This window comes from Melozone crissalis, unplaced genomic scaffold, assembly GCF_028551555.1.
Source record: "Melozone crissalis strain CALT ecotype California unplaced genomic scaffold, PUWL_Pcris_2 ptg000027l_1, whole genome shotgun sequence".
NCBI classification, from domain to species: domain Eukaryota; kingdom Metazoa; phylum Chordata; class Aves; order Passeriformes; family Passerellidae; genus Melozone; species Melozone crissalis.
The window spans coordinates 73,406,899-73,431,135 of record NW_026535805.1 but is presented as its reverse complement, the minus strand read 5'-3'; the positions used below and the strand labels follow the sequence as shown (position 1 = coordinate 73,431,135).

Genomic DNA, 24,237 nt, shown 5'->3' with positions numbered 1-24,237 from the left:
GCCCTCATCTCTTCACAGTCTGTTCTTGACATGAGTTTGTCATGGAATAATGTAGGTTGGAAGGGATCTCTGGAAGTCAGCCAGCCACACATCTTGTTTAAAGTCAGTCTAACCAAATCAAGTTGCCCAGACATTTGCCTTAGCACCTTCAAGAGGAGCTCTTACTGGCTCTCTGGGTGGCCTGTTGTCATATCAGAGACCATTACAGTAGTTAATGAGTTTCCCACACACATTTCCTTTTTTTACTATCTTTGTGCACCTCCAAGAAGAACCTCCTCTGCATGCTCCTGTGAGTTTTGACATCTATAAGCATCTTTTTAAGGCTGAATGAGCCTAGGTCAGTCTCTCTGCATATGCCATAAGCACAAGTCATCATCTCTGTGGCTCTCCAGTGAACTCACTCTGGTATGCTCCACATTAAGAGATTCTCCAATGCATTCCACACTACCCATGCCCAGCTGCATTTCCCATCTCCCTTCCAGCACGTGCTATGGTGGTTCCAGCTGCACTCGTGCCAGAGCTTGTGATAGTGATGCTTTCTCAGGCTGCCTAAAAGAGGCTTCCTCTATGTGCCTCTTCTTGAGGAGGGGGTCTGCAGCAGATACCTGCTAAAACACTAGATCATCACCTGCCCACCTGCCCAAGGCAAGCTCTGTGCTTTAAACTATCTGCACAAAAGCACAGATCTCCACAGAACCAGACCAGAAGCAGGTTGACCAGATCTAAGGATGACAAAGGCAGTTCACTGCAGCAATTCCTAAAGCACAGGAGCCACCTAAAGAGCCTGTCTTTCCACTTCCTGAGGGAGAACAAGGAACCTGGCAGAAAGGTATGAGCCAATATCCATTAATAAGGTTCAGTTTAGAAATTTCTGTAAGCTTTTGCAAAGTCCATGAAGTGTCTGTTTTTCCAGCTACAGAAGAGAGGACTCCCCAGCTTCTGGTGATGATTTGTATGATGACTGGTCTTAATTTGATGGCTTTTTGCCTTGCACAATCTAAGAGGAATACCAGGCCCAGAAGCCATAAAATTCTTTAATGAACCAAGTTCCTAGTTGTCTAGAGACTGCTCAAGACCCCAGGAAAGGCGGCAGAAACAGCGGCAACTGAGTTAGATGTGTTGTGTGGACACCCCCAACTGCCTGATTTTGAGGTTGCTTTTACACAGTCAACTAAAATTTCATATAAGAACATGTTATTTGTATACAAACTAGGACATACAAGCACACATTTTAATTGAATAGAAAGATCTAGAAGGGAAAATGGCTAGACTGTTTTATTTATCAGCAAAGCTCTGGTTTTGTCTGCTGAAAGGCTTAGAGTAGGAAAACATTTCTTCCAAAATTCCTAAGCAAGCCAAGAAGGGGCAGGAACTCATTTGACAGCAGAACACATAAAGCAATTATGAATAGTAAGTATACTCATAACATTATGCATATAAACACTCAGTACAACCAAACACTCATAAACCATGAAGGACATGCCTTCAGCTATGATATGAACTCCAGACACTCTTAAATTTAAAACTGGATTACACTGCAGGCTATACATCTGCCATTATCTAGAGTGAACAAATGCTTAGCAATATGCTGCAATGTTTATAGACTCCCTCTGTCTGCCAAAAAAATAAAATCAAATCTACTTGGAGCCCTTTGGAATGTATATTCAAAACATAAATAAAATAAATTTTTAAAAATCATCAATTCATCCCAACTGCTTCAGGTCTGCTTGAGTATTTAGAGTTAGAACATCCCTTTTATAATTTAGGTTTTGATTTAATGCAACTCATCAGATTCAGAGTGCACATAGCTGAAGTTTAAAGCCATCTGGAGTACAATTCCTACTTGCATTTAAGGTTAGCTATGGATAATGACATAAAATATTTTGTACTGTAATGTTTGCATAAGCAGAATTGGAATTCTGTCCTTGTTGCACCCAGTCTCCTGATAGCACATGTAACTGCAAAAGATTTTTCATGTTCCAGAATCTATTAGTTAAAATTTGATCTATGGCCTTAAGCCATCTATAAACTACTACAAAAATCTATCAAAGAAATATGAAAAAAAGAGTAGTCTTCCACCTTAAAATCTGAAGCAGTCTGTCCTAAAGATTTAGCATGCATTTACACATTATGTCCCAATTTAAGAATCTGACTTGCTGATTGAGAATGGATGTATGCCTTATTATTATCTCGACAACTTCCTTCATTCCTGTAGCACAACTAGACAATGTCCACACTTTGAGAAGATATTTGAAAATGTAGTGATAACCTACCCATCAATTCTACAAATTGTGCTGGTTTTGGCTGGGGTAGCATTAATTTAAATCATGAGACAAATTCCCCTTTCAGAAACATGGGAGAATTTAAGACAAGTCTTCAAACCAAAAGTGCATGTGTTGGGATTTTGCTCTTTACAAACTTCAAATTGGGATGGGGAGGAGTCACAGCTGTATAGCTCAGCCACTACAATACATGGTGCAGCACAAATTTTGGAGAGTAGTACACAAAGAATTCAGCTGAAGCTGCTTATCTGTAGGTTGCAGACTAAAATAATACAGTTATCCAAACTTTGATATAGGGTGTGACAGTGGTGAGAGACCTCATCTCACCCAGTGTAAGGAGAGGGTCTCTATCACTTCTCTGCCCTTGTGCTCAGAAAACCATGCTCACATCAACCCACCCTCCTTGGCTAAATGCAAGACTGCTACCAAGTCAGTCATTCAAGCTACTAACATTTAAGTGCTCAACCAAATTAAAGAAAACCAAATTGAATGAACTCAAAGTTTAATTAGCAGTAAGGAACAAGAAGCATAGCCTGAAATCTTGCTTAACTTTAGTACTGCTACAGACAGCCAAATAAACTTCATGGAGACACTCATACTCAGTGAACAGTACAGAAAAATAAGGCTGTGTGGAAGGTAGGAAAACAAAGAACATGGAAAGAAGATAATCTAGGAAGTTAGCTTGTACTTCAGTATATTGCCTCCATTATAAGTCACTCTAGTTTTAATTAAAATATCTGAAGTACTAAGAAATCTTGTGCATAAGTATTTTATTTCACTATCTACACCCAAAGAACATAAAAGATTTCAAACACCATTTCTTAGTATTGCTCTAAAGTAACAAGTTTTTAGAAGTTCTTTATTACCAGCAAGTAGGTCTGCAGAAGCTGAGGAACTAGAAGCAGCCTGGGTAGTGGGCTGGGGTTCAGAAGCACTACTTCCAAAAGCATCTAAAGGGAATTCCAGAAAGCATCAAGAAAAAGTGAGACATTCAATATTAAATACATCAATTCATCACTTATCAAAAGATGACAAAAGAAAGTCACTTCAGACATCAGAAGAAGAAAATTAAACTGCTTGGCCATCCTTATTGCAGAGCAGTACCATGGATGCAAAGTTCAGGTGGAGAAAAGGATGTACAACAAACCAGCATCTGAAAGAAATCTCTTCTTTATTTGGACCTCTTCTCAGATACAAATCACAGCATTCAGGACAACAGGACTTTGGAGATTAATGCACTGGCTGAAAGTTTGGAGTCATTGCAGCCAGAAGCCACTAGCTCACATGAAATCTTCTTAGAGGAATGTATCACTAATGTTTGGAATTCACTGCTTCTAAGCACCACTTCTGGTCTTCAACATGCCTAGAGTTGATTGCGTCCATCCTAATTTCCACCTTATCAAAACCCATGATTCAGATATACCCAGTTTGAGACAAGTCACCCTCAAAAGTTCAGCTGCTTTGAGAAACGGAACTGAGAGGAAACAGCATGACCATGGAGATTAGCAAAGAAGAAAAAGAACAGAGCAGAATTTCACTGGACATCTGAGGAAGAGCCACACATGCACTAACTGGGGATAGAATGGCAAGTGTCATGACAACAGGACAACCAGACAGCTTATTTGCAGTTCGTTATGGTGCAAGTTTAAGAACCAGACGTGCCAGACTCAGCCCTAAGGCCACACAGAAAAGTTGAGAAGGGGAAACCCGCAGCTTTAGCAAAGCGCAAAGGTAATCGAAATGAAGTGATTCAACTCTGAAGTGGTGAGGAAACAAAAATACCCACCACCAAATAGGTCAATCACACCTGAAGAATCCACCTTTGCTGGAGAGGCAGCGGGTAGAGGAGAGGGGGCTGCAAATGCATCCACTGCAGTAAGCATAGGATAAATAATATTTAGTATCAGCAAGGCAACAGTGATAGCTAAATATTTCAAAGCCACATGGGCTCCAACAGTTAGTACCACAGGTTTGGTAAATTCGGGTAATAGTCTCCAGAACTGCAAACAGAAAGTGTTACATTTCTCACACAGCAACTGAAAAACCACAGTACTTTAAAGAAAACATTGTTTATTAAGCATTTTCTTATTCTTAGAAGAGGATTTGCTCTCCCAACAACCACATCACTTACTTACTGAACTTCAGTGTCAGCCACTTCATGATTTGCATCTTCAGCAAGTGCACATCTTGTGACCAAAGCAGCAAACCCAAAACTTAATATGTCTCGATATTTCAGCTTAAAGATGTAAACTGGCAGTAAGTTGATTTTTTTTTTTTTTTAACTTTTGGAAAAAAAATCCAAACCCAGGAAGTCTGTGGAATGGCCTGTGAAAACAAGCACTCACCAGATAAGAGATCACCAGTGAGAGAACTCTCAGGCACAGGAGAAGCTCCAGGTTGTGGAGATGAAAATGTATCTTCCAGGAAGAAAAGAAAGAACGAGAAGTAAGTACCACTCAAATCAAGTTTACATCATTACATAGGCTCAAAGCAGCAGAGTATCAGAAGAATTCTCTCTTTACCTGTACCAAAGAGATCTATGCTAGGAGTAGCATCAGGTTTAGGTGCTGCAGGTGCATCAGGAGCAGACTCAAATAAATCTAAGGCCAAGAACACAACACATCTTTAACTCATTTTTGAAAGGCAGGACTGAAAACAGAAGTTTCCAATTTTGCACATCATATTTGAAATTAACAGGCTCTCTGCTTTGAAAGCCTAGCACACAACACGCATGCAACAACGAATCGTTCATTTGGTACTCCTGACAGATCAATCCACCAGAATCAAAGAGTTAAAAACAAAATTACCACCAAATATATCTAGAGCAGGAGGAGCGGAGGTGGTGGCGGTAGCAGAAGTGGTGGCAGTAGTGGTGGTAGTGGCAGTAGCTGTAGTAGCAGTAGCAGCAGCAGCAACAGCAGCAGCTGGAGAAGGAGTTGTTGCAGGAACTGGAGTGGCTGCACTAGTTGTAGGGGTAACTACAGGAACAGCAGTCTCTGTTGGCTTCATAGCAAAGAGGTCCAGCTCAGGAGCAGCCTCTGCACTACCTTCGGATGGGGCAAAGGGGTCTTGTAAAAAGGAGAGGGGAAATATATGTGTATGCATACTTAGGATCAGTGAGGGAGGAAGTCAAGAACAAAGCAACTATAGGCAATGCACATACTGCAAATACACACACGCACACAGAGGAGGCTGCTCTAACATCTAGCTTACTTATCCAGACATGTTACTTAAGTTTTTCTAAAATAAAGACTGTCTAAAAGGCTGAGCAGCCTAGTTACTAGAGGGGAGCACTTTCAAATGTTCTTTGACGAGGCCAAAAAACCAAATATGACAAAGGACTATCCAGGCTACTGTTAAAACTCAGCACTGACAGAACTTCATTAGCACTACCAAATAAATACAAAGTCACTGGGACTTGGAAATAGGCAAATTTGTTAAGCATGCTCTTCAGTCTAAGGTTTGTTTTCACCAATTGCAAACAGTATGAAATTTTCAGAAAAACACACTGCCATGTAGTTTAAACCAAAAAAAAAAAAACAAACCAAAAACCAGCAAAACAAGAGACTATCTAATGACATAAAACCCACCATTTCCTGAACATGCATCAAGAGCTGCTGCTACAGGGGTTGGGGTAGCTGGTGCTGCTGCCCCTTCAGCTGCTGCAGGGGCTTCCCCAGGAGAAGCTGCAAAGGCATCTTGGGTGCAGTTTAAAAACAGAAATTAAAAAAACAAAAAGGAATAAAGAGAAGAAAAATATAGTAAAAGAACCAAGTTAAATTGCACAGGTAGATCCCCTTATACAACATGAATGTAATTACTCCAACAGCAAGACAACTCATGCAGCGCAAAACGCTTTGTCTCTCCCCCAACCCCACACAAGCAGGTTCTAGACAGGGTTTGCAGATGGAGCTTCTTGGGTTGCCCACAATAAGCACAGTGAGTGCAAAAGAAGGCATTATTCTCATTGTATAAGGGTTCAGAGCAGCATGCTCATGTACTACCCAAAATCAGCTAATTAACAAAATTAACTTAAGAGCAGATATTAACAACTTGCATGCTTAAAGCCTATATTACATGTGATTAATCTGCAACTGTGAGTTTACTAGCACAGTGCCTTGCACTGTTACAAATAACAATCCAATTACTCTGGTAGATATTTGCAACTACCATTTCTAGTCTTGGAGTCAAGTCAGTCATGCAACATCTGAAAAATTGAACTTACTTGTTTCTTAACAGTATTCCAACTGGATCTTTCTGAAGCCATAACGTGATGATAGGTTATATTTACTCAGCTTGCTTCAAACAGATCAAGATTGTTCGTCTTAACCAATTGCTGGCCAGCCATAACCTGTCTGTCCTTTTAGGATCACTTCTAGGCCAACCAGCCAAGTTAGAGAAAGTGACTAGTTTGGGGTTTTGGAATGACTTGCTCATTAGGATTTCAAAGGTTTTTTTGGTTTGCCACTTGCTCTTCGACTCTTTTTTTTTCTTTTTGTTTACCAGTTCCTAAATGGCATGCTTAAATTTCAAGCTATGAACAGCATTATTTCTAGGCTTAAACCAGCATTTGTGCTCTTAATTCTATGAAGTAGTCCTAATGGACAGTGCCATTTGGACTATCCTCATAGGCAAGCATTTTCTCCACAAAAAAGGACTGCACAATGAGGATTAAAGACTTCAAGATGCTTGTAAAGGATATTTTTCTACTGCTACAAAAATTAGCAAGTTAAAATAATCTTTTGGGGAATACTACAATTGCACTGTCAAATTAGCACAGGAAAAAGCTTAACATGCTTTAACTTGAATGTCAATTTTAAAACAAAAACAACCATTTTAAAAACAAATTCGTGCCAGGTAATCTAAAAAGCTCAAAAGAACATGCATCGAAACTTCAACAGAAGCGAAGAAAGCCCACTAGTCTTGTACAATAGAATTAAAATGAGTTAGTAGCAAAAATGCCTGCTAATAAGCCATTTCAAATATAATTCTATTTTTCAAGTAACAGGGTTGTTCAACAACAAAACTGGATGGCAGTTGTCCAAGTAAAAACATCAGAAAGAGTCAAGCATCCCAGTGCTGTGTGTGTACCAGACACTGACATGCTCTGTGTGGAAGGAATTCAGCACAGAGCTGAACTGAAGGGTTTTGCATCATCCTGCCTGAGAAGGTGTTTTGTGTAACATCATGTGTGATCAGTTTTGCACTACAGGGCCAGCTTTCAGATGAAGGGGCACCCTGGGCTCTTGCAAAGAAATGTATTTGTGCCCACACAAGCTTGTAAGCCAACAGCACAGACATTGGTCAACCCTACTTACAATTACTTCCCAAAATAAAAGGATAGAATCCAGATAACATTCAAGGCAGAAATTCAGAATGTATAGAGCTAGCCACTAGTTCTGTGTTGGGATCACTTCAGCCTCAGAGTGATACCTATTCCTGTCCAGATTTAGGCTACTGAAGTTCCACATATAACAGATAATAATATAATAGATATTAAGGGGGGCACAAGTTCCTTCCAGCCCACACATGCAAGGAAACAGTCTGGAACCAGCTTTATTTCTTTATTTTTTACTGACACTTCTGTTTAAGGTTCTTGTCAAGCGCTGTAATTTTTTTAGCATCAGACTTGGGTTAAATGGCAGGTGGGATAAAAACTTCAGTTCGTACTGGAATCTAAATGAAAAATATCATTGTAAAATCTCCTAATATTAGTTACTCTGATTAGTTCAAGAAACCTATACAAATATAGAGACACATCAACCTGAACAGGTGACCCTACTACTCACAGCCTAAACCAAGGGTTTGCCATTGGGTTTAAGCTAGTGCTTAAGTTCTTTTCAAAAGGCTCTGCTGCTCCTGCACAATTGCTCTCTGCTAAAATCTAGCCTAACATGCAAAAATGGATACAATTACATCTGCATATTTTATTATTAATAACGACAGTTTATTTTCTTTTTTGTTATTTCATATTGTAGTAACGCTACATTTGCACATTCAGCAGCATAAGAGATTTTCTCCCTTTAAAGCAGTCACTGTATTCTTTATATTTTTGCATCTCCTGTCTAAAAAATGAATTTAGCTTTTGACTTCTAAAATCAAGTAACATATGGTCCTCACTTGATTTTCTTGACATCCTGAAAACTTAACAAGATGTTGCTGAAACCTCTGCAAGTTCACACTGCATGGAACACCTGCCAGGGGTGACAGGTATGTATTATGTACTGCATTACACTTGAATTCATAAATATAGTTCTTACTGAAATAACGTGCAAACAAGGGGCTTTCAAAGTTGTCAAACACTGAAGCAGTGCTTCAATACATCTTGTCTGCAGAAAAATAAGTGTTCCTGCTGAGTGATCTCTTTCGTCTCATAAATTCAGGCTTTCTTTGATGCCATGGCATCAATACATGACAAATTTACTCACACAAATGAGACAACTGACTTATAATCATTCATGTATTATGAATCATGTGAAACAATCCTGTGGAAGTCACAAGTAGACGGAAGATTATAGAACTGAAGCATACACAAGAAACTGTTTCCAGAGTTTTTTCCCTCTTCAGTCACCCTTCACTACTATCTGACATAGAACACCTGACCTGAGTTATAAAGAAATATTTCACTATGCTCAGAGATAGGAAATAATAATAATTATGCAAAGTATCTGTTGTCTGTTTGGTATTTATTAACTAAGTGCTAACTTGCTATACCAGCATGTACCAGCATAAGGGACATTCATTAGCCCTTAACTGTCAAAAGTCTTCAGCACTTTGCCTGCAGCTTCTTTACAGAAGACCATAGTTGTGCTTATTTACAATTCAATTATCTTAATGCCTAATAACTGACATTTGCACAGTGTCTGCCATGACTTGCTACTTGCACTGATTACAGAGTAATCCCACAACAAATTGTAACTCAAGTGCACAATACACATATCCAAAAATACTATTCCCAAATTTTATTACTGAATGGCATATCAAGGTATTTTGCCTTTTTTCTACCTTTGCATTTCTCTTTCACAGGAAGGATTCCAGCTGCTCTTTGAAAACAGCCTCCTCTTGTTTGTCTTTGAAACATGATTAGGAGTTCCTCAAGCTGGCCCAGGTCACTGGAAGTTTGCCTCTTAATGAGATGGAGTTCTTTAAAAAAGCTATGCTGGATCAATCCTGCATTTCTCATCTGCTTTCCAATACCATACAGGCAATGAACACATAATGCAGATCTTATCTCTCAAAGACAAAGCCCAGCCCTAGGCAACATGCAGACTCCTATTAGCTGAAGTATCAGCCATACAGTGCAGCCAACAGTTATTCCAAAGCCTCCTCTACTGCTCCTTCCTTCAGCCTGGCTACCTTTTCCCAGCAGTTTTCAGCCTCTTTCCCTACACAGACACTCCCTGAAGACTCTCTACATTCTTTCTCCTGAGATCACTGCTCCTGTACCTTCTCCTACCACACCTGGCCACAAGAAATTGTGTGAAGCGACAAAGCCCTGGCAAGCTGCAAGAAGTTAAGGTGACCTTGAGGACCCTATCTCCAGTAGACCTCAAAGGTGAAATACCTACTTAATAGGATTAAGTGTAAGCATGTCTAGCAACACAAACACTAGAGAGTAGCAGTGTCTGCCCAAAAACGACCACTTCTAATACTGGACACAGTCTTAAATTAACAAGGAATGTTAGCATATGATGCTAGAATATACGTAGAGCACAGCCTTCAGGAAAAAATAAAAAAACAAAAAAATTCAAACCACAGACAGAGAGATGGAAGTTCTACACAGATTCACAGATCTTAAAAGCGTCTGTCCACTGGATGTCTTGAAGGCATTGCAAAAGTATCTTTACTGCTGAGTGTGTTTAGAGATTTTTCTTATTGAGAACAAGAAGCATTCTACTATCATAAATAAGAAAACCTCGCTTCATTCTGAAGCGTTCCAGGAAAAAAAAAATCAGTATGCATTTAATATATAATCCACTGGAGATTTATTGCATTTGAGTGACAAAATACACTCTCTTTAAAGGAAGAGATCAAGTCACAGAAGTCTGCATACCGCAAGAGTGAAATTCTTTCCACACTGAAGGGTGAAGCTCCACTTCTGAACATGCGTCAATAAGTTATCTAATGATCAGTTAAATCTCTAGAAACTAAACACATCCTGGTCCTTGCCTGACAAGCTTGGAAGCAGGCACATGATTTGGCAGTAGCTGTTTTTCCAGGCACAGAGGAGTGGAAAAGGTAGGAAAAAAAATTGCATCTTGTTGCTGTAGTACTGGAAGAACAAGAACAGGTACTTGTTTTTCTAATCCTGTTTCAAGTTTTCAGTGATTTCTATCCATTTAACTATCCTTTCATTTTTTTTTCAAAAAGTCATATACCTATTACTAAATTAATTACTAAATTACCAAGTTACTAAATTAATAATGTAATTTGAAGTTGTAGTATCCAAGACTGGCTCAACTCCAGTGCTTACATACCATAAATTTCACACTATGCATCTGCAGGGTTATTAATGAGCACAGGCCCTGGCTTCTGCAACAGGCACCTGAGAGCAACCAACATCAGACTCTCTCTCACTTCTAGTGGCATCCAGAACTTTGCCCATGACAATTTTGAAGATGCTTCTCAACTGGCTGATCTCGTGGCATTTGGATTATTATCAACCTTTGTAAATGTGGGGGTAAGCAGCAAGTAGCAGTTGTATTCCTTTCTTAGGGCTTTTCAGCATTTTATCAGGGCATATTTTGGTGCTGTCTGTTGAAGCCACTCCTAAAAATACCCCTTCTAACTGGGAATTTTCAGGCTTAAGGAAACACCTTTGTAGTCAAACTGCTTATGTATGAGACCTCTCTGGCAATCCTGTCAGTAGAAGTGATAAATAAACACACCCCACAGAGAAGATACTGGAATTCAGTTTTGATAGCAAATAAGTTATTACTTATTCCTGACATCCCCTGTCATGCTGGAAGTATACATGAGAGAAGAGAAAACTAGGAAAACGCATTGGTCAGGTGATCTTAAACATAGTTTGTAAATGAGAAGGTTTCTCCATTACTGGGCTGGTATATTGTTAAAAAAATGTAATTTCTGACATGCTGCTGGGAAGCCTCCTGCTCCACGGGAGTACCAAGAAAAATGACAACATACAGTGGGAAATGTATTCTTACTCAAGTGGATAGCAGATAACATTAGAAACTGAATGAGCACAAGTAAACTCTAAGGTTATTTTTCCTCTTTTTCCTTTACATATTATTGTTTGCATAGTTGACATTTAGTTCAAGTTCATCACCCCTTCAATTTTCTGCAAATACTTGTGAAATAAAACCCAAATTCAAGATTGCTGAAATGCAGTAATTTCAGCTGGCTCCATACTCTATTTGCAGGAAATACCCAAAACAAACACAACACAGCACAAGTATGGCACATAACAAAGGGGAGGACACTGCCACATCCATCCCTTCAACTACAAAAGCACAGCTGCTTTTCTCAGAAATTGTAGTAGAGTGCATAGTTATTGAATAATCTGGAAACAATTCCTGCTTACCCCCATGTGGACCTGAGACATAAGGTTACCCAGTCTTAAGGTTTACAGTTTTCCATATATTTTTCCATATACATGCAGCTGGTTAAACCAGAGGCCTTATTACGCAGTTGAGCTCGGTATTGCTTGCCTGCATCACGAACTGGTGTGGAGCACTACAGCAACCAAACTAACCTCCAAAGAGATCCACCTCAGCAGTGGCAGCAGGGACAGTGGTGGCTGTTGTGGCAGCAGCTGTAGTGGTTGCAGTGTCAGTAGTTGGAGCAGCAGCTGCAGTAGGCTCTGGGGCAAACGGATCTGAAATCTGTGGCTCCGAGGTCACACCAGAAAGTGCAGCCAGATTATCTATATGAGACCAAGTAATGAAGAGCAAACAGGAATGGTAAGGGGAAAAGCAAAGACCACATTGCTCAGCTCCAGAAAGCTGGAGCTTTTAGTGAGGAGTCTTAACATACAGAGGTCTTAGAAATCAAAAATACTACTCACCCTCTCCCAAGAGGTCTAGTGATTGTCCATTAAAATGACAGCAGAATAAAAAAACAGAGTAATTAGTAGAACTGCCAAATTGAAGATGTTCATTAGCCAAATGTTCATGCTAAATCACATGTCTAGGTTATGCCTAGAAACATAATTTCTACACTTGCTTTTCTAATATTCAGGAAGTTATTCTGACATGACAAAGCTCATTCTGTTTAATTATTCTTCAAAGCAGGACCAGTACATCCCCAGAACTCTTCACAGAACAGGCACTAAAGCAAGGATACTTTAGCAGTGAGCAGCTTGCAAATAGTGTTGTTACTTCAGGATGTGATACATGGCATCCCTAGTCCCCAAATACATTCTGAGAGACAAACAGGTGGTGGTTCTTGGACTTGGGACAACTGCCAAGTGCAAAATAAATAAATAAATCAATTGAGCAGCTCCTCTTGAAAAGCCTTTTCTGCATCTATGATAGAGCAAACATGCTCTGCAGGAACAACTAACTCTGTTAACACTTGCTATGAGGAGTATGAATGTTGACAGCACAAGCATAAGCAGACTGGCTCTGCTCCAAGTTTGGCTCCTTAGTCAACTGCTTCTGAAAGCCAATGAAGCATCTTTAATGACAGACTTTCCTACAATTTTATGTCCTCTAAGATCAGTCAGATTGAGCTCAAACACAGAGTTCTGTTTTGCCTACATAAAAATCAGCTACGAGATATAAAAACATGCAAAAACTAATTAGTCTGTCCTATTAAATTTTTATTCTGTAGTTAGGATAGCCTGAGCTCAGCAGCTCCCTGTTTACTAACCAGTATCTCAGTGCTGCTCCTAGATTCTTTGTACCCATAACAGGGTTATGGGTGTTATGGGTTCATCTTACCCACACTGAACAGCAAGCAAAGTCCTGATGCTCTACTGTGGATCAGCATTTGGAAGCAAAATTATTTGAGCAGGAGCAGCCCTGCCTTCACAAATTTGTCTTTATTTTTAAAACACTTGTAAAAAAGGCAGCAAAACCCTACATTTTAGGTTGTTTACAATTTTCATAATTGGTTCCTTGGGCGAGCTCTACTTGAGACTGACGGCACAAGCTGAACTAAACCAAAATACCATTCTAAAAGAGCAGAACAGTACATTAAAAATGCAGCACTCTGGTATCCCATTACTGCACACCAGGTGAATGTCAACAGCTAGACTTGAAATAAACAACTGTTGGCAAACTTTTAAGTTCTATTAGCTCAGTCTTCAATGCCTTTTTATTATTATGTTATAGAACTCAATATAGTGAAGTGACAATTATCCAGCACAGCAATCTATGCTTAGTCTTAATATAGGAATTATTAAAAACAATGGGTTTTTGTACAGTAATATTAAAGTAATAATACTGTTAGCAAATCCATGTTCTAAGGCACACTGTAAGGTAGTTCAGAGCAGAAATTCAAGTCAGTTTGCTTTTATATTCAAGAGTAAAAGCTCACAAAGAGGCAGACTTTGACCTACTGTATGTTTTGTAATACTATAGTCTACTCTACCTGCTAAATAGCTATCTATTCTCCTTGCAGTATGCTACAAGGCAGCAAATTATCCTATCTTGATGGTCTCCTGATACCATAGAAGTGTATATTTTCAGAAGTTACAGTTCACTTGGTAGACGACATATTATGTATTCAGAAATACAGTAGCTATACAACAAAATATACAGTGTACTGTACATAACCCCAAATATAATCCAAATATACTAAATATGCCATAATACATAGAATCTACACTGCCAGCAAGACTGAGAAAAGCAGGACAGCTTATTGTTGATATGTCTTAATGCTGCAATGTGAAGTATTTGATATTCACCTTTTCCTAGCTATTCTGAACCTGTAATAACTTCAGTGCTTCTTCCAGCTTCTTCCCTCTAGTACTATTTTCTCATGAGTTCCCACATTCACTTGCTGTAGCCCTGAAGAGCAAGCAGCTCAAGTAGCAGGGATGCATGGTTACACAGCCTCCCAAAATTCCTGGGTGGAATGAAGGTCATTTTGTCCACCCTTCTGCTCAGAACACTGGTCCCAACACCAGAACAGGTCACTCATGGCTCAGACTACTCAAGTCTTGAAAAACCTCCAGGAATGGAGAGCTCACTAGCTCACATCAGGGATCTGCCTGAGTACTGCCCTATCTTCCAGGTGAAACATTTGTATTCTGTCAGAGAGTTCAAACAAACCCAAATGAAACAAAACAAAAGCCCAACAAAACCAAAACAAAACAAAACCCACAATAACAAAAAGCAAGATTTCAGTGCAGTAACAGGTCATCATACCTGGACTGCTGCCAGCAGTAAAGCACACAAGGCTGAAGCTTACTAAGTTACCAAAATACTATTCTGAAAGATAAGACTGAAGTGTACTTAATGAGGGTAGCAACAACTCTAGCCATAGGAAAATAATTAGCTGTCCTTTTCTGTCATGGAGTAAGACTAAAGACACTACCAGACATGTTTAAAGTTTTTAAACTTTAATTCAGAAGAATAAAAACACTTAAGTTTCAAACTATGGGTGTTTTGTCCAAAAAGAAAAAATAAAACCAAATCAGCCTTCAATTTCTATGCAAATCAATACTTTAAATATTACTGGCTATTTATTTGTATTTCTATTATTGCAGGAATGAGCAACTGCTTAAAAAAGTTAGCTCTCTCAAACATCTCAAACTTGTATTTCAGTGCTTGGCAATGACAAAGTAAGACAAATAGGACACAATCAAAATACTGCAGAATAATTAGTCCCAGGCATCCTAGAATAGATGACTCTCTGGTCTTGCTGTCTGGATAAGATTATCTTACTGTTAATAAAATTAACATTTGCAAGGATAAAAAAAGAAATTAATTCAACAGATTAAACTGGAATATGCAATACAGTGTCTACATGACAGCCCTAGCTATCCTGTCTTAATGAAGTGGCTGAAGTACAATGTCATCTTTAATGAACTACAACTAAGAACAGAAACAGGGACTGCAGAAGGCACCAGTGGCAGTATGAGCCCTGACAGCAGAGTCAGCATGACTCAGTGTTGCATTCCTGCTGGGAGCAGGCTGGTGAGTTCATTAAGCTGCCACACAGGATCCCTTAAGATTACACCACAATTGGTTTACAACTGTATAAATTAAATCACATTTACTGGCCTAATTCCTTGTTTTAACAGGACAAGAGTGAGCACTGCCTACATTTACTGTGGTCCTCCAGATCACCAGCTGTTACTGTTGCCTGGAACAACAGGGTTGGATTTCAGAGAGCTGGTTAGTTACTCCTTTTTGAAAGCAGCTAGCCCTCTACTTCTATTTCCATATTAGTATTCTAAGCACACACAGCAGACACTTTAATAAAATACGTCAAGCCTTGTCACAGGTAATCACACTTGCAGCAGAACTAAGTTGCCACCGTTCACTTTACACGCATTTTTGTTTTAAAAGCTATTTTTGTTTCTCCTCCTATTGATCTGTGGCCTTTGCCCCATGAACAGAAGAGCTGGTTTCTGCCCCCACCATGCCAATAAACACACAAGCAGTTCTGGTTCTTCTGTTTTGAAGTGCCTACCCTACCTGCTCACCTTCATCCATCCCCCTCCTGCTCACTTTTAGTCACATAATCCTGGCTCCCTCAGCTTTGCAGTCAGGCCCTTATAAGCAGCTTATACTATTATGCATATCCCTGGAAAGAAGCAGCAGCCTTGAGCTGCAGAGGGATGCCTGACTGTCAGGTCAGCAGAAGCCTGGGAGTGGGTTGGGAACACGCTGTGCTAGCAGAGAAAGAGGCAGATTTCAGTTCAGCCAGGCAAGGAGATGGAGACTGCAAGGAGGGATGCTGACAGTGAGGTTTCTCTACCTCCCCACGAGGTGCCTCCAGCAGCAGCAGCAGCAGCAGCAGCAGCGCCCGCAGGAGCAGGTGCTGGAGCTGCCTGCCCAGTACCGGCAAAATCTGGCTGAAGATCCAAAAGATCACTGGATGGCTTGGAAGAGCTGCCAAGAGAAGGAAGAGAGACATTAAATACTGGAGGAATTTGTCCATTTCAATAATTTTTTTTTTTTTGTCATGACTGGATTAAGGAATCAACCATAGTCTGGATGAAATAGAGACCTTTTTTTTCAGGCTTTAGGATTAGAGCAGTGGCCATAAGCATCTCTAGTGTATTGAGTCCCAAGAATATGCTACAACCCAGGATGGGAACCTTAACTTACTTCCATTTCCTGATAATGGCATTGCAACAGATCTACGAGACTTAAAATTCTTCAAAAAGACCCCCAAATAACCAAAAAAACAAACAAACAAACAAAAAACCAAAAAAAACACCAAACCCCAACCCAAATCCTACTAACCAAACCAAAAGAAATCCCACCACAACACCCAAAACAGAAAATGAAAAATTCCAGGCAGTGCCTGAAAACAGAGAAAATAACTCTTGTGACGGAAACCAGCACCATTCTACTTCCATATTTCATCATGCCATGTATGAAAGCAAGAACCCTGCATTTCCAGGCAATGAACTGGCTTTGGGTGGAAGAGGATTGGCAGGATTTTTATGGGTTAAGCCAGTCAGTTATTTATTTAGGAAACCAGATCTTGCTCATCTAGAACATTTAAATACCAAACAATTGACTTTGGTACCTACATCAAGCTCAGTAACTCAAATACACTTTTTAACTTACCTGACTGGAGCAGGTGTAGATGAAGTTGCAAAAAGATCAACTGGAGGAGATGTATCAATAGTTTTTGCTGGAGTAGAACTAGGAGATGTAACAGTTGTGGCTGGAGAAGACTGGAGAAACATTTTAAATATACACTCAATATACCAGCATTTCTCCCCAACCAGCTTCATGCACAGCCCTAGTTTTAGTTTAAGAACTAAATTTTGACATAATGTCTTTTTATTGTGAGGTATTTTCTCCTCTCAAATAATTTAAGGAAGGCTGGACTAAAATTTCAGATGGTAGCAGAGCTGAGAAACACCAAGGTGACTTCAAAGAAGCAAAAAGTTTCTACAAGGTTTATTTTAAAGGAGCTGTTTCTATAACTGTCAAACTCTTCATTTTGTCTATGGAATTAAATAGTTGTTTGTCCACAACAGCACCTCAGTACTCTAACCACAGAAATGGTGAGAGAAGAGAAATGGTTAGAAACTAGTTAAAAGTTTAGTTAAAAGTGTGTCTGTAAACCTTCAGAAGAGAGTTTAAAGAGCCATCAACAGCGTTCAGGGTTAAGTCCTTGGGAAGATACAAAAGACAGCTCATCCTATGACTTTGCTTCATTAGCTGCTCCAATTCTGGATAAAGATACTTCAAGTATGGCAAGGACAGACACCCAGGAGAGTATACTGCAACTCCTCTGTGAACTTGAAGACTCAAGTTACCTTGTAGAGTGTCAATTTAATTCCAAAAGACACTGTAAGCTTTGGTACAGCATCTCACATCCTAGAGATCCTTTACCTAACAACTGAAAACAAGTCCTAATTTTAGTACTGTTTGCCATTCTGACCACTTCCAAGAAGGACAAAGAATGGCAAATTTGAAGAGATTTTCTCCTGAATTGTTCTACTGCCATCCCATCATCATAACTCTAGCAGATGGCTGTAAGCTTTCTGGACTCTCTTCAAAGCTTTAGCAAGGTTTGAGACTACAATGGTCCCAATCCCTCATGTGCATCAAGGAAGAGGTGGTTAAAGTTGTAAGAACACTGAGCCATCATTCTCACCAAACTGCTCTCGTAAACAGCAGTTGTGGGGGTTACTTTTTTGTTTTGCTTTCTTTTGGTTTTGTTGTGGCTTTTTTTAGTAAAGGGCTTTTCAGAAAGAAATTTAAGAGCTTTCCCTAGAATCAAGCACTGCATTATCTTCAGAAGATTTAATTGAGTTTTTCCCCCACAGCACCCATTCTGAGACACAGCTATGGCACCTGGCAATGCTCCAGGGATACCAGGAGCTACTATTACTAACACTATAAAGCTCATTAGTTTATCTGACACTCAAACCAAGGCATTTCACTGGCTACTCTTGCTTTAAAATAAGGTCAGCAATCTCACTACTGAAGGTCATTTCTGAAACTAAGTATATTGGATGAAAATTTTCTTCCTTTCTTCCTAGCTTTTCACATGAACATGGGTTTTGAAGAGCCAGAACTCCTTCCTAGAAAGCTATGGAAGGAGTGAAGGACTTGGAGGAGAAATACCCTGGAGCAAGTTTCTTGGTGACATGAGAATTAAGGTGGAATGAAAGCAAAAAAAAAAAAAAAAGAAGTTGAGATAAAAATATATGTATCTTTTATGCTTTCACAAGGAGAAGTCACCACATCCAGGCGAAATTCCTTAGCATCCTGACTGGCACAAGCACTGCAGCCCTTCAGAACAGCAACATGCTCTTATGGGGCCACTGTTTATAAAGACATTAAAAGACCTAATTTTGTCAATTAGGTGGCAAAGTCTAAAAAGCAGAATAAGAGATGGAAATTTAACTCCTTACAATGTTCTAAACCATATCTAAACCATCACCTGAACAAGAATTATCTAGTATAGCAACAGGCAGTATTTACCTTGCTCAGAGGAGAAGGAGCCCCAGATCTAGAAAAAAAAAGGGGGTTTTCAGATAAGTACAGCTTTAAAACTACGCTTCTGATCATCAAAACTCCTGCAAAAAGACCAAAACTTAAGCATGAAAGCTTTCTGAAGATCTCTTCAGTTGCATGCCCTCTACATTTCTCAAACTTCCATGTGCCACTTTAGACAAGAAATGCAAATTTTACTTCAAATCTTATATAAATCTTTTAAGCTAACTGGCATCAAAGGATTATTCTGCCTTTTAAATAAGCTCTACTAAATGGAGGAAATGCAGAGATGCATGCAAATATCTTGCTTTGGGGCCTACAGGAGCCAGCAAGAAAGAGTTGCTGGGGCAAGATGTCATCACATTAGAAAACCATGCAACAGCAGCAGAACACCACCAATACTGAAGCAGTTCTCTAACATAAGTCTTCTGAGGATGTGTCAGCAAATTTTCAAAGTCTACTTTCTTTTAAAGAAAGTCAGAATTACTTGAAAATAACTACATTTAAAAGTATGAAAACTGTGAGCTGGAAAGTTCAAGCTGAAAGTTCTCCCACATGCACAAAAATCACACTAACAGTAACTGACAGAGCCTTAATCATAACTTAAAATGCACGTCAGTGCATTTGTTTGCTTTCATTATGAGTTATGAAAATACTGCTACATATTTTTAGAGCTGCTTTGATCTAAGAGATGAAAGGAGGAGCTGAAGATAAAGCTGCACCAGTACTGAACTAGCATCCATCCCATAAGTTACTTGAATTGGGTAAGTCCTAGGAGCTGTAGAATAGATTAGAAGATTTCCAGATCTTCTAATCACAGAAATGACAAAAACATAACTTAATGACTATATACAAAAGCAAAGAACAGTTTACCTCAACTCAAAGAAAATATCTAAGTGTTCAAGAAAATCTTTAAAAAATACACATACCCATGCCTGCAAGCAAGTGATGTGTAAGGTATGTACTTACCCTTCACTAAATTGCAAGGATAGCAACAGTAAAAGAGAAAAGAGAGGTTTAGCTTAATCCTTCCTAGACTTAGCCTTGGCAAGTATCTAGTATGAAGATGCAAAATCATTAGAAAAGAAATAGATTTTGATGATAAAAGCCTTAGCAGCACACAAATCCCATTTCTTCTTGTTTTCCTCAAGTAATTTTAGCTCATTTTGCAAAGTGTCCAGTTGTTCTGTGTGTTTTCCCCACCCCCATTAATTAAAGAAAAGTTTGCCATTAAGATGACTTTGTAAAGGAAAGCAAAAGCCTTGTCTTATTTTCTAGGTAAGTGACAAAAGGAGGTTGGGGGAGGCAAACCTAAACATCAAGTGATCTCACACTGTCTCCATTATGCCCAGATACATGGTACAACATATATACCTACTTGTTGCCAGGCTTTTTTCCTTCCAGTGAGTTTAGATGTTGCTCAAGGGTCTCCATGAGACTGCTGGGAGCCTTGAAAGTGAAAACAAAGATACACATCTCAATGTATTGCAGCGATCTAACCACAGCTTGAAATCCAGCACCAACTTCCCTGAAGTCCATGATGTGCATGCTCATGCAGTTACTATATTTACATCAGTGTGGAAACAGTGGATTTCCATGCTAGAAGTATTCAGGCAAAGCCAGTTTTTAAAAATGTATTACTGCATCCAAATTTGCAGAGAGAAAATGTTTACCTCCACCATGCAGCACCTGAAGTCTAAATCCAGGATGTGCTGCTCATCATGCTTAAATCAGTGTTAAACATGCACAGAATCCACAGGGTTGATTTTAAGATTCATGGGTTCAAGGACACACTTGGTTTTGCTTGTAGTGAGATCCCTCAACACACCTTTCATGATCAGAGGGTTAGAAAGCATTTGCAGCCTAAACAAAAATTCCTTTCCAATGCCCCCAGAAGGAGCTACCTTTGGCTCAAGACTCCCAACATCACAAAACCTTACAGCTGTTCCCAAAATGGTACCCTGGCAGAGGTTACTGTGCAGCTAGCTTGAAGTGCAGAAAGATTTCTATTTTAGACTTCTATAAAAAACTAGGCTTTTTCAGGCATCCATGATCTTGTGTTTTATTTTAAGCAACCTTTTTGTGGTCAGCCAATACCCACAGGCACTTGCTGTAACAATGGCAGATAGAAAAAGTAGTTGTAAATGCACACTGGGCTTAGCTATCCAGTATAAAAATAGAGCCTGGATAAGAAGACTCAAAGATCAACAAGGAGGAAAGAAACCCTTGAGAGATACAGTAGCATATAATAATTGAATATTTCATCAGGGTTAAAAGTTCATCAGTCTCTAAACAGGGAATTCTCTTTATCGGTCTCTTTCAGATCAACCACAATTCCTGACAGCAATATCTATGATGTTTTTCATAAATGACATCTTTAATTTCAGGGCAGACATAATTATCAAACAAGTCAGTTTGTGATGCTTGGAAACAGGCAATCCTCTGCTCCTACACTGAAAAACCAGCTGGCTGGCTGAATCAGATCTCTCAGGATGCATAGCACCTGCTAGTACCAATGCACAGCTGTACAATGCACACTGCCTGCATATTGATTTCAGCATTAAACCCAGTAACTTAACACATCCAGAAATTTAAAATGCTCAAAATAATCTTAAATGACAGATTGAGTTTAAATACATACTACATATATAAGCAATGAAGAGACATCTTGACCTTGCTGCTTTTACAGGCATATTTATTAACTTTTAATTCATTTGGGCATAATAAGAATTGGTTAAACACAAGTGACCTAGTTATAAGAATTCTCCAGCAAAAAGTAAAAGGTAAAACAAACGAAAAAACGCAGAGAGATTCAGACTTTTATGTATTCAAAAAGGCTATATTTTAAGATACAATTGTGAGATTTTAACACAAAAGTAAAAGCTATGTTTAAAAAGAAGTGTTAAAAAAAAAATTGCATACTGTTACCAGTTATGTCTAGACATTTAGACAACCTTCCAGTATATTCAAAAGCTATATTTAATATATATATTAAATTAAGCTATATTCCAGTATATTCAAAGCTATATTTATATAGCTTTCCAGTATATTAGTCAAATGTTTCTTAAAAGCCAGCAAGGTAATATAAAACTTATCTATCAAACAGAACTCAGAGAAGAAGCTTCAGAAAATTTCTACCCAGACGCAACAACTTGGAAGGGAAATTCTATCTGGTACCCAATTTTCAACACTGAACATCGCTTAATTTCTTCGAGATACTGCTTTAACATTAGATAATCTATCAGCATTGTGCTGGAACCTTAGATATGGGTTCCCCACTAGCTACTAGGGGCAAAAACTGTCATATTTTAGGAAATGCCAGTAAATAAAAATGAGCCAGGATTTTTAGCTGCTAAGATGCCTTCTCAGCCTCCAAAATTCTGCAGGCAAACTATAAAGTCCAAAGATGAAAACTATCAACTCAAAATACACTATTGGCATCACTTGTCTAGCTTTACAGTGTATGTACACATGAAGTGTCAACACAACCAACTTCTTGCAGAACACTACCAATTATTGCCATGGCTTGCTATAGGAGTATAGGTGTACCATTGATACTACATAGAATTATATACCAATTGTCAGCTGAAATTCAGTTTTATTATTCACCTTTTATTTATTTCTCTCTGAAATACTCTGTCAAGGTCTCATCCATAGGCTGTACAGCCTGTCTCAGGCTAGCCTTAGCAAGTGAGTCCCCAGGTGCCTCTGGGAGAGTACAGCTGTGAGGGACCACCTGAGCAGAGACTGAAGTGGTCAGGAAGTTGGATGAGATGATCATTGGAGACCCCTTCTTTCCAAAAGAACAGTTCTATTCTAAAGTGCTGGCTCATGGGGTGGAAGGTAGCAGCAACCAAGGTGCTGCTGAGCAAGTACAGCACTGACTGATGACACAGAACAGGCTGGTGCAACACAAGCAGAAGCAGATAGAAGTGCCACAGAAATTTATAAAGTATATTTCATTAACTGGTTTCCAGGTGATTTCTCCTGGTTTAAGGACTTAGTTCATCACTGACTCCACTGTGTTAAAAAAGAGCCCCTCAGGTACAGAGTTAGGGGAAAACACTGCATCAGCTATTTCAAGATTAGGTCTGATACTGCACACACTGCTTTTGTCTGCTGAAAGGGTGGCCAGACTTTATAGCCCCATTGTATCTGAAATCCACAAAGATTAACAATCCCCACCTTCTCATGATGTCTCACTTTCAGAATTTTTAAGCGGTGTTTAACTGAGAGAGACACTATTCTGATATTGATTTAAACAAGGCTTTCAAGAGGCTATCAAAAACTGCATGAACAAAAACTATGAGAACAGTTGGGGTGTGCAGCTGCTAAGTTGTTTGGGTTGCTCTTATGTTCCAGCTTTACTGGAATCAAATCTGCCACAGGTGAACTCTTCAGCATAGATCTCCTCCTCTAAGTAAATATCCTCTTCACATTAACACAAAGCCAGGCACCCAGGCCAATTTGTAAATGATCCTTAAAATGGACCAGCAGCTACAGCATGTTAGGTGGTAGGACTTCACCAACATTTGCATTCCTGGTGTGCTTTCCTAATTACAGAACTTTTATTTATTACACAAATGCAAAAAGACTACAAGAGAAGCTTACCTGTGTAAGATCAGGGATATCACCTTTGTCAATTCCAACTTGCTGTGGAGATAAAGTAGTAAAGGTAAAATCTAAGTGCATTATTCCACTGCAGCAGGCTTTAATTTTGAGTAGAACTGCTCTTCAACTATAATGCACCCTGTCTTGAGAAAAATACTATGAAGTTAGAAAGGACATGTCCATCTTTCCAGTAGCTACCTTCAACAACCTGCAGCACTTTTTTTCCCCCCACAAATTAAATATCCATTTAAAATAAAAGGATAAGAAAATGGAGCTTGATTTCACACACATGGACCTCATACTCCATACTGAAATACACTGGTCATATACTGTTGTCTCAGAGGAGAGCAAATTAAGGTCTCAGTCTGCCATCTTCTATTAATAGCCCTGTTGCTTCATGCTGTGTTTCTTCAGAGGGACTGCTAGTTCAGCTTTTGCAGAAGAAGAGCAAGCCTCACTTCACCTCTTAATCCTGAAGCAGAGTCACTGTAAACCCCTGTCCAAAAACCTGACATGTGTCCCTAAAGTACTTTACTCCCTCAAGTTCAATATCCATATTTGAAATTACAAGCCATTAAGGAGTCTATCAGGCTTCTCCATAGATAAGTGAATTAGCAAAGAAACAAACTTTTTATTCAGCTCATTACTACTGTCCATTATAATGAAGTATGAAACATGGAAAATGTGCACCCTGTGCCAAAGAGCCAACTACCACAAATGAGAATCCAGCAAAGGAGTTAATT

At 39.2% G+C, this 24,237-nt stretch overlaps 1 protein-coding gene across 1 annotated transcript in view; it reads right to left on the bottom strand.

Annotated features, from left to right (window-relative positions):
• The window catches only part of SNAP91 (synaptosome associated protein 91), a 62,408-nt gene that overhangs the window by 11,146 nt on the left and 27,025 nt on the right, over positions 1-24,237 (bottom strand). Inside the window, exons 9-22 of the mRNA XM_054279725.1 lie at positions 23,495-23,536; positions 20,262-20,332; positions 19,853-19,858; positions 18,872-18,899; positions 16,997-17,106; positions 16,176-16,309; positions 12,310-12,324; positions 11,998-12,168; positions 5,873-5,980; positions 5,090-5,350; positions 4,805-4,882; positions 4,628-4,699; positions 4,069-4,152; positions 3,149-3,232 (exon numbers count right to left, since the gene is read on the bottom strand). Coding sequence (XP_054135700.1) covers positions 3,149-3,232; positions 4,069-4,152; positions 4,628-4,699; positions 4,805-4,882; positions 5,090-5,350; positions 5,873-5,980; positions 11,998-12,168; positions 12,310-12,324; positions 16,176-16,309; positions 16,997-17,106; positions 18,872-18,899; positions 19,853-19,858; positions 20,262-20,332; positions 23,495-23,536 — 1,264 coding nt within the window. The remainder of the gene's footprint in view (positions 1-3,148; positions 3,233-4,068; positions 4,153-4,627; positions 4,700-4,804; positions 4,883-5,089; positions 5,351-5,872; positions 5,981-11,997; positions 12,169-12,309; positions 12,325-16,175; positions 16,310-16,996; positions 17,107-18,871; positions 18,900-19,852; positions 19,859-20,261; positions 20,333-23,494; positions 23,537-24,237) is intronic.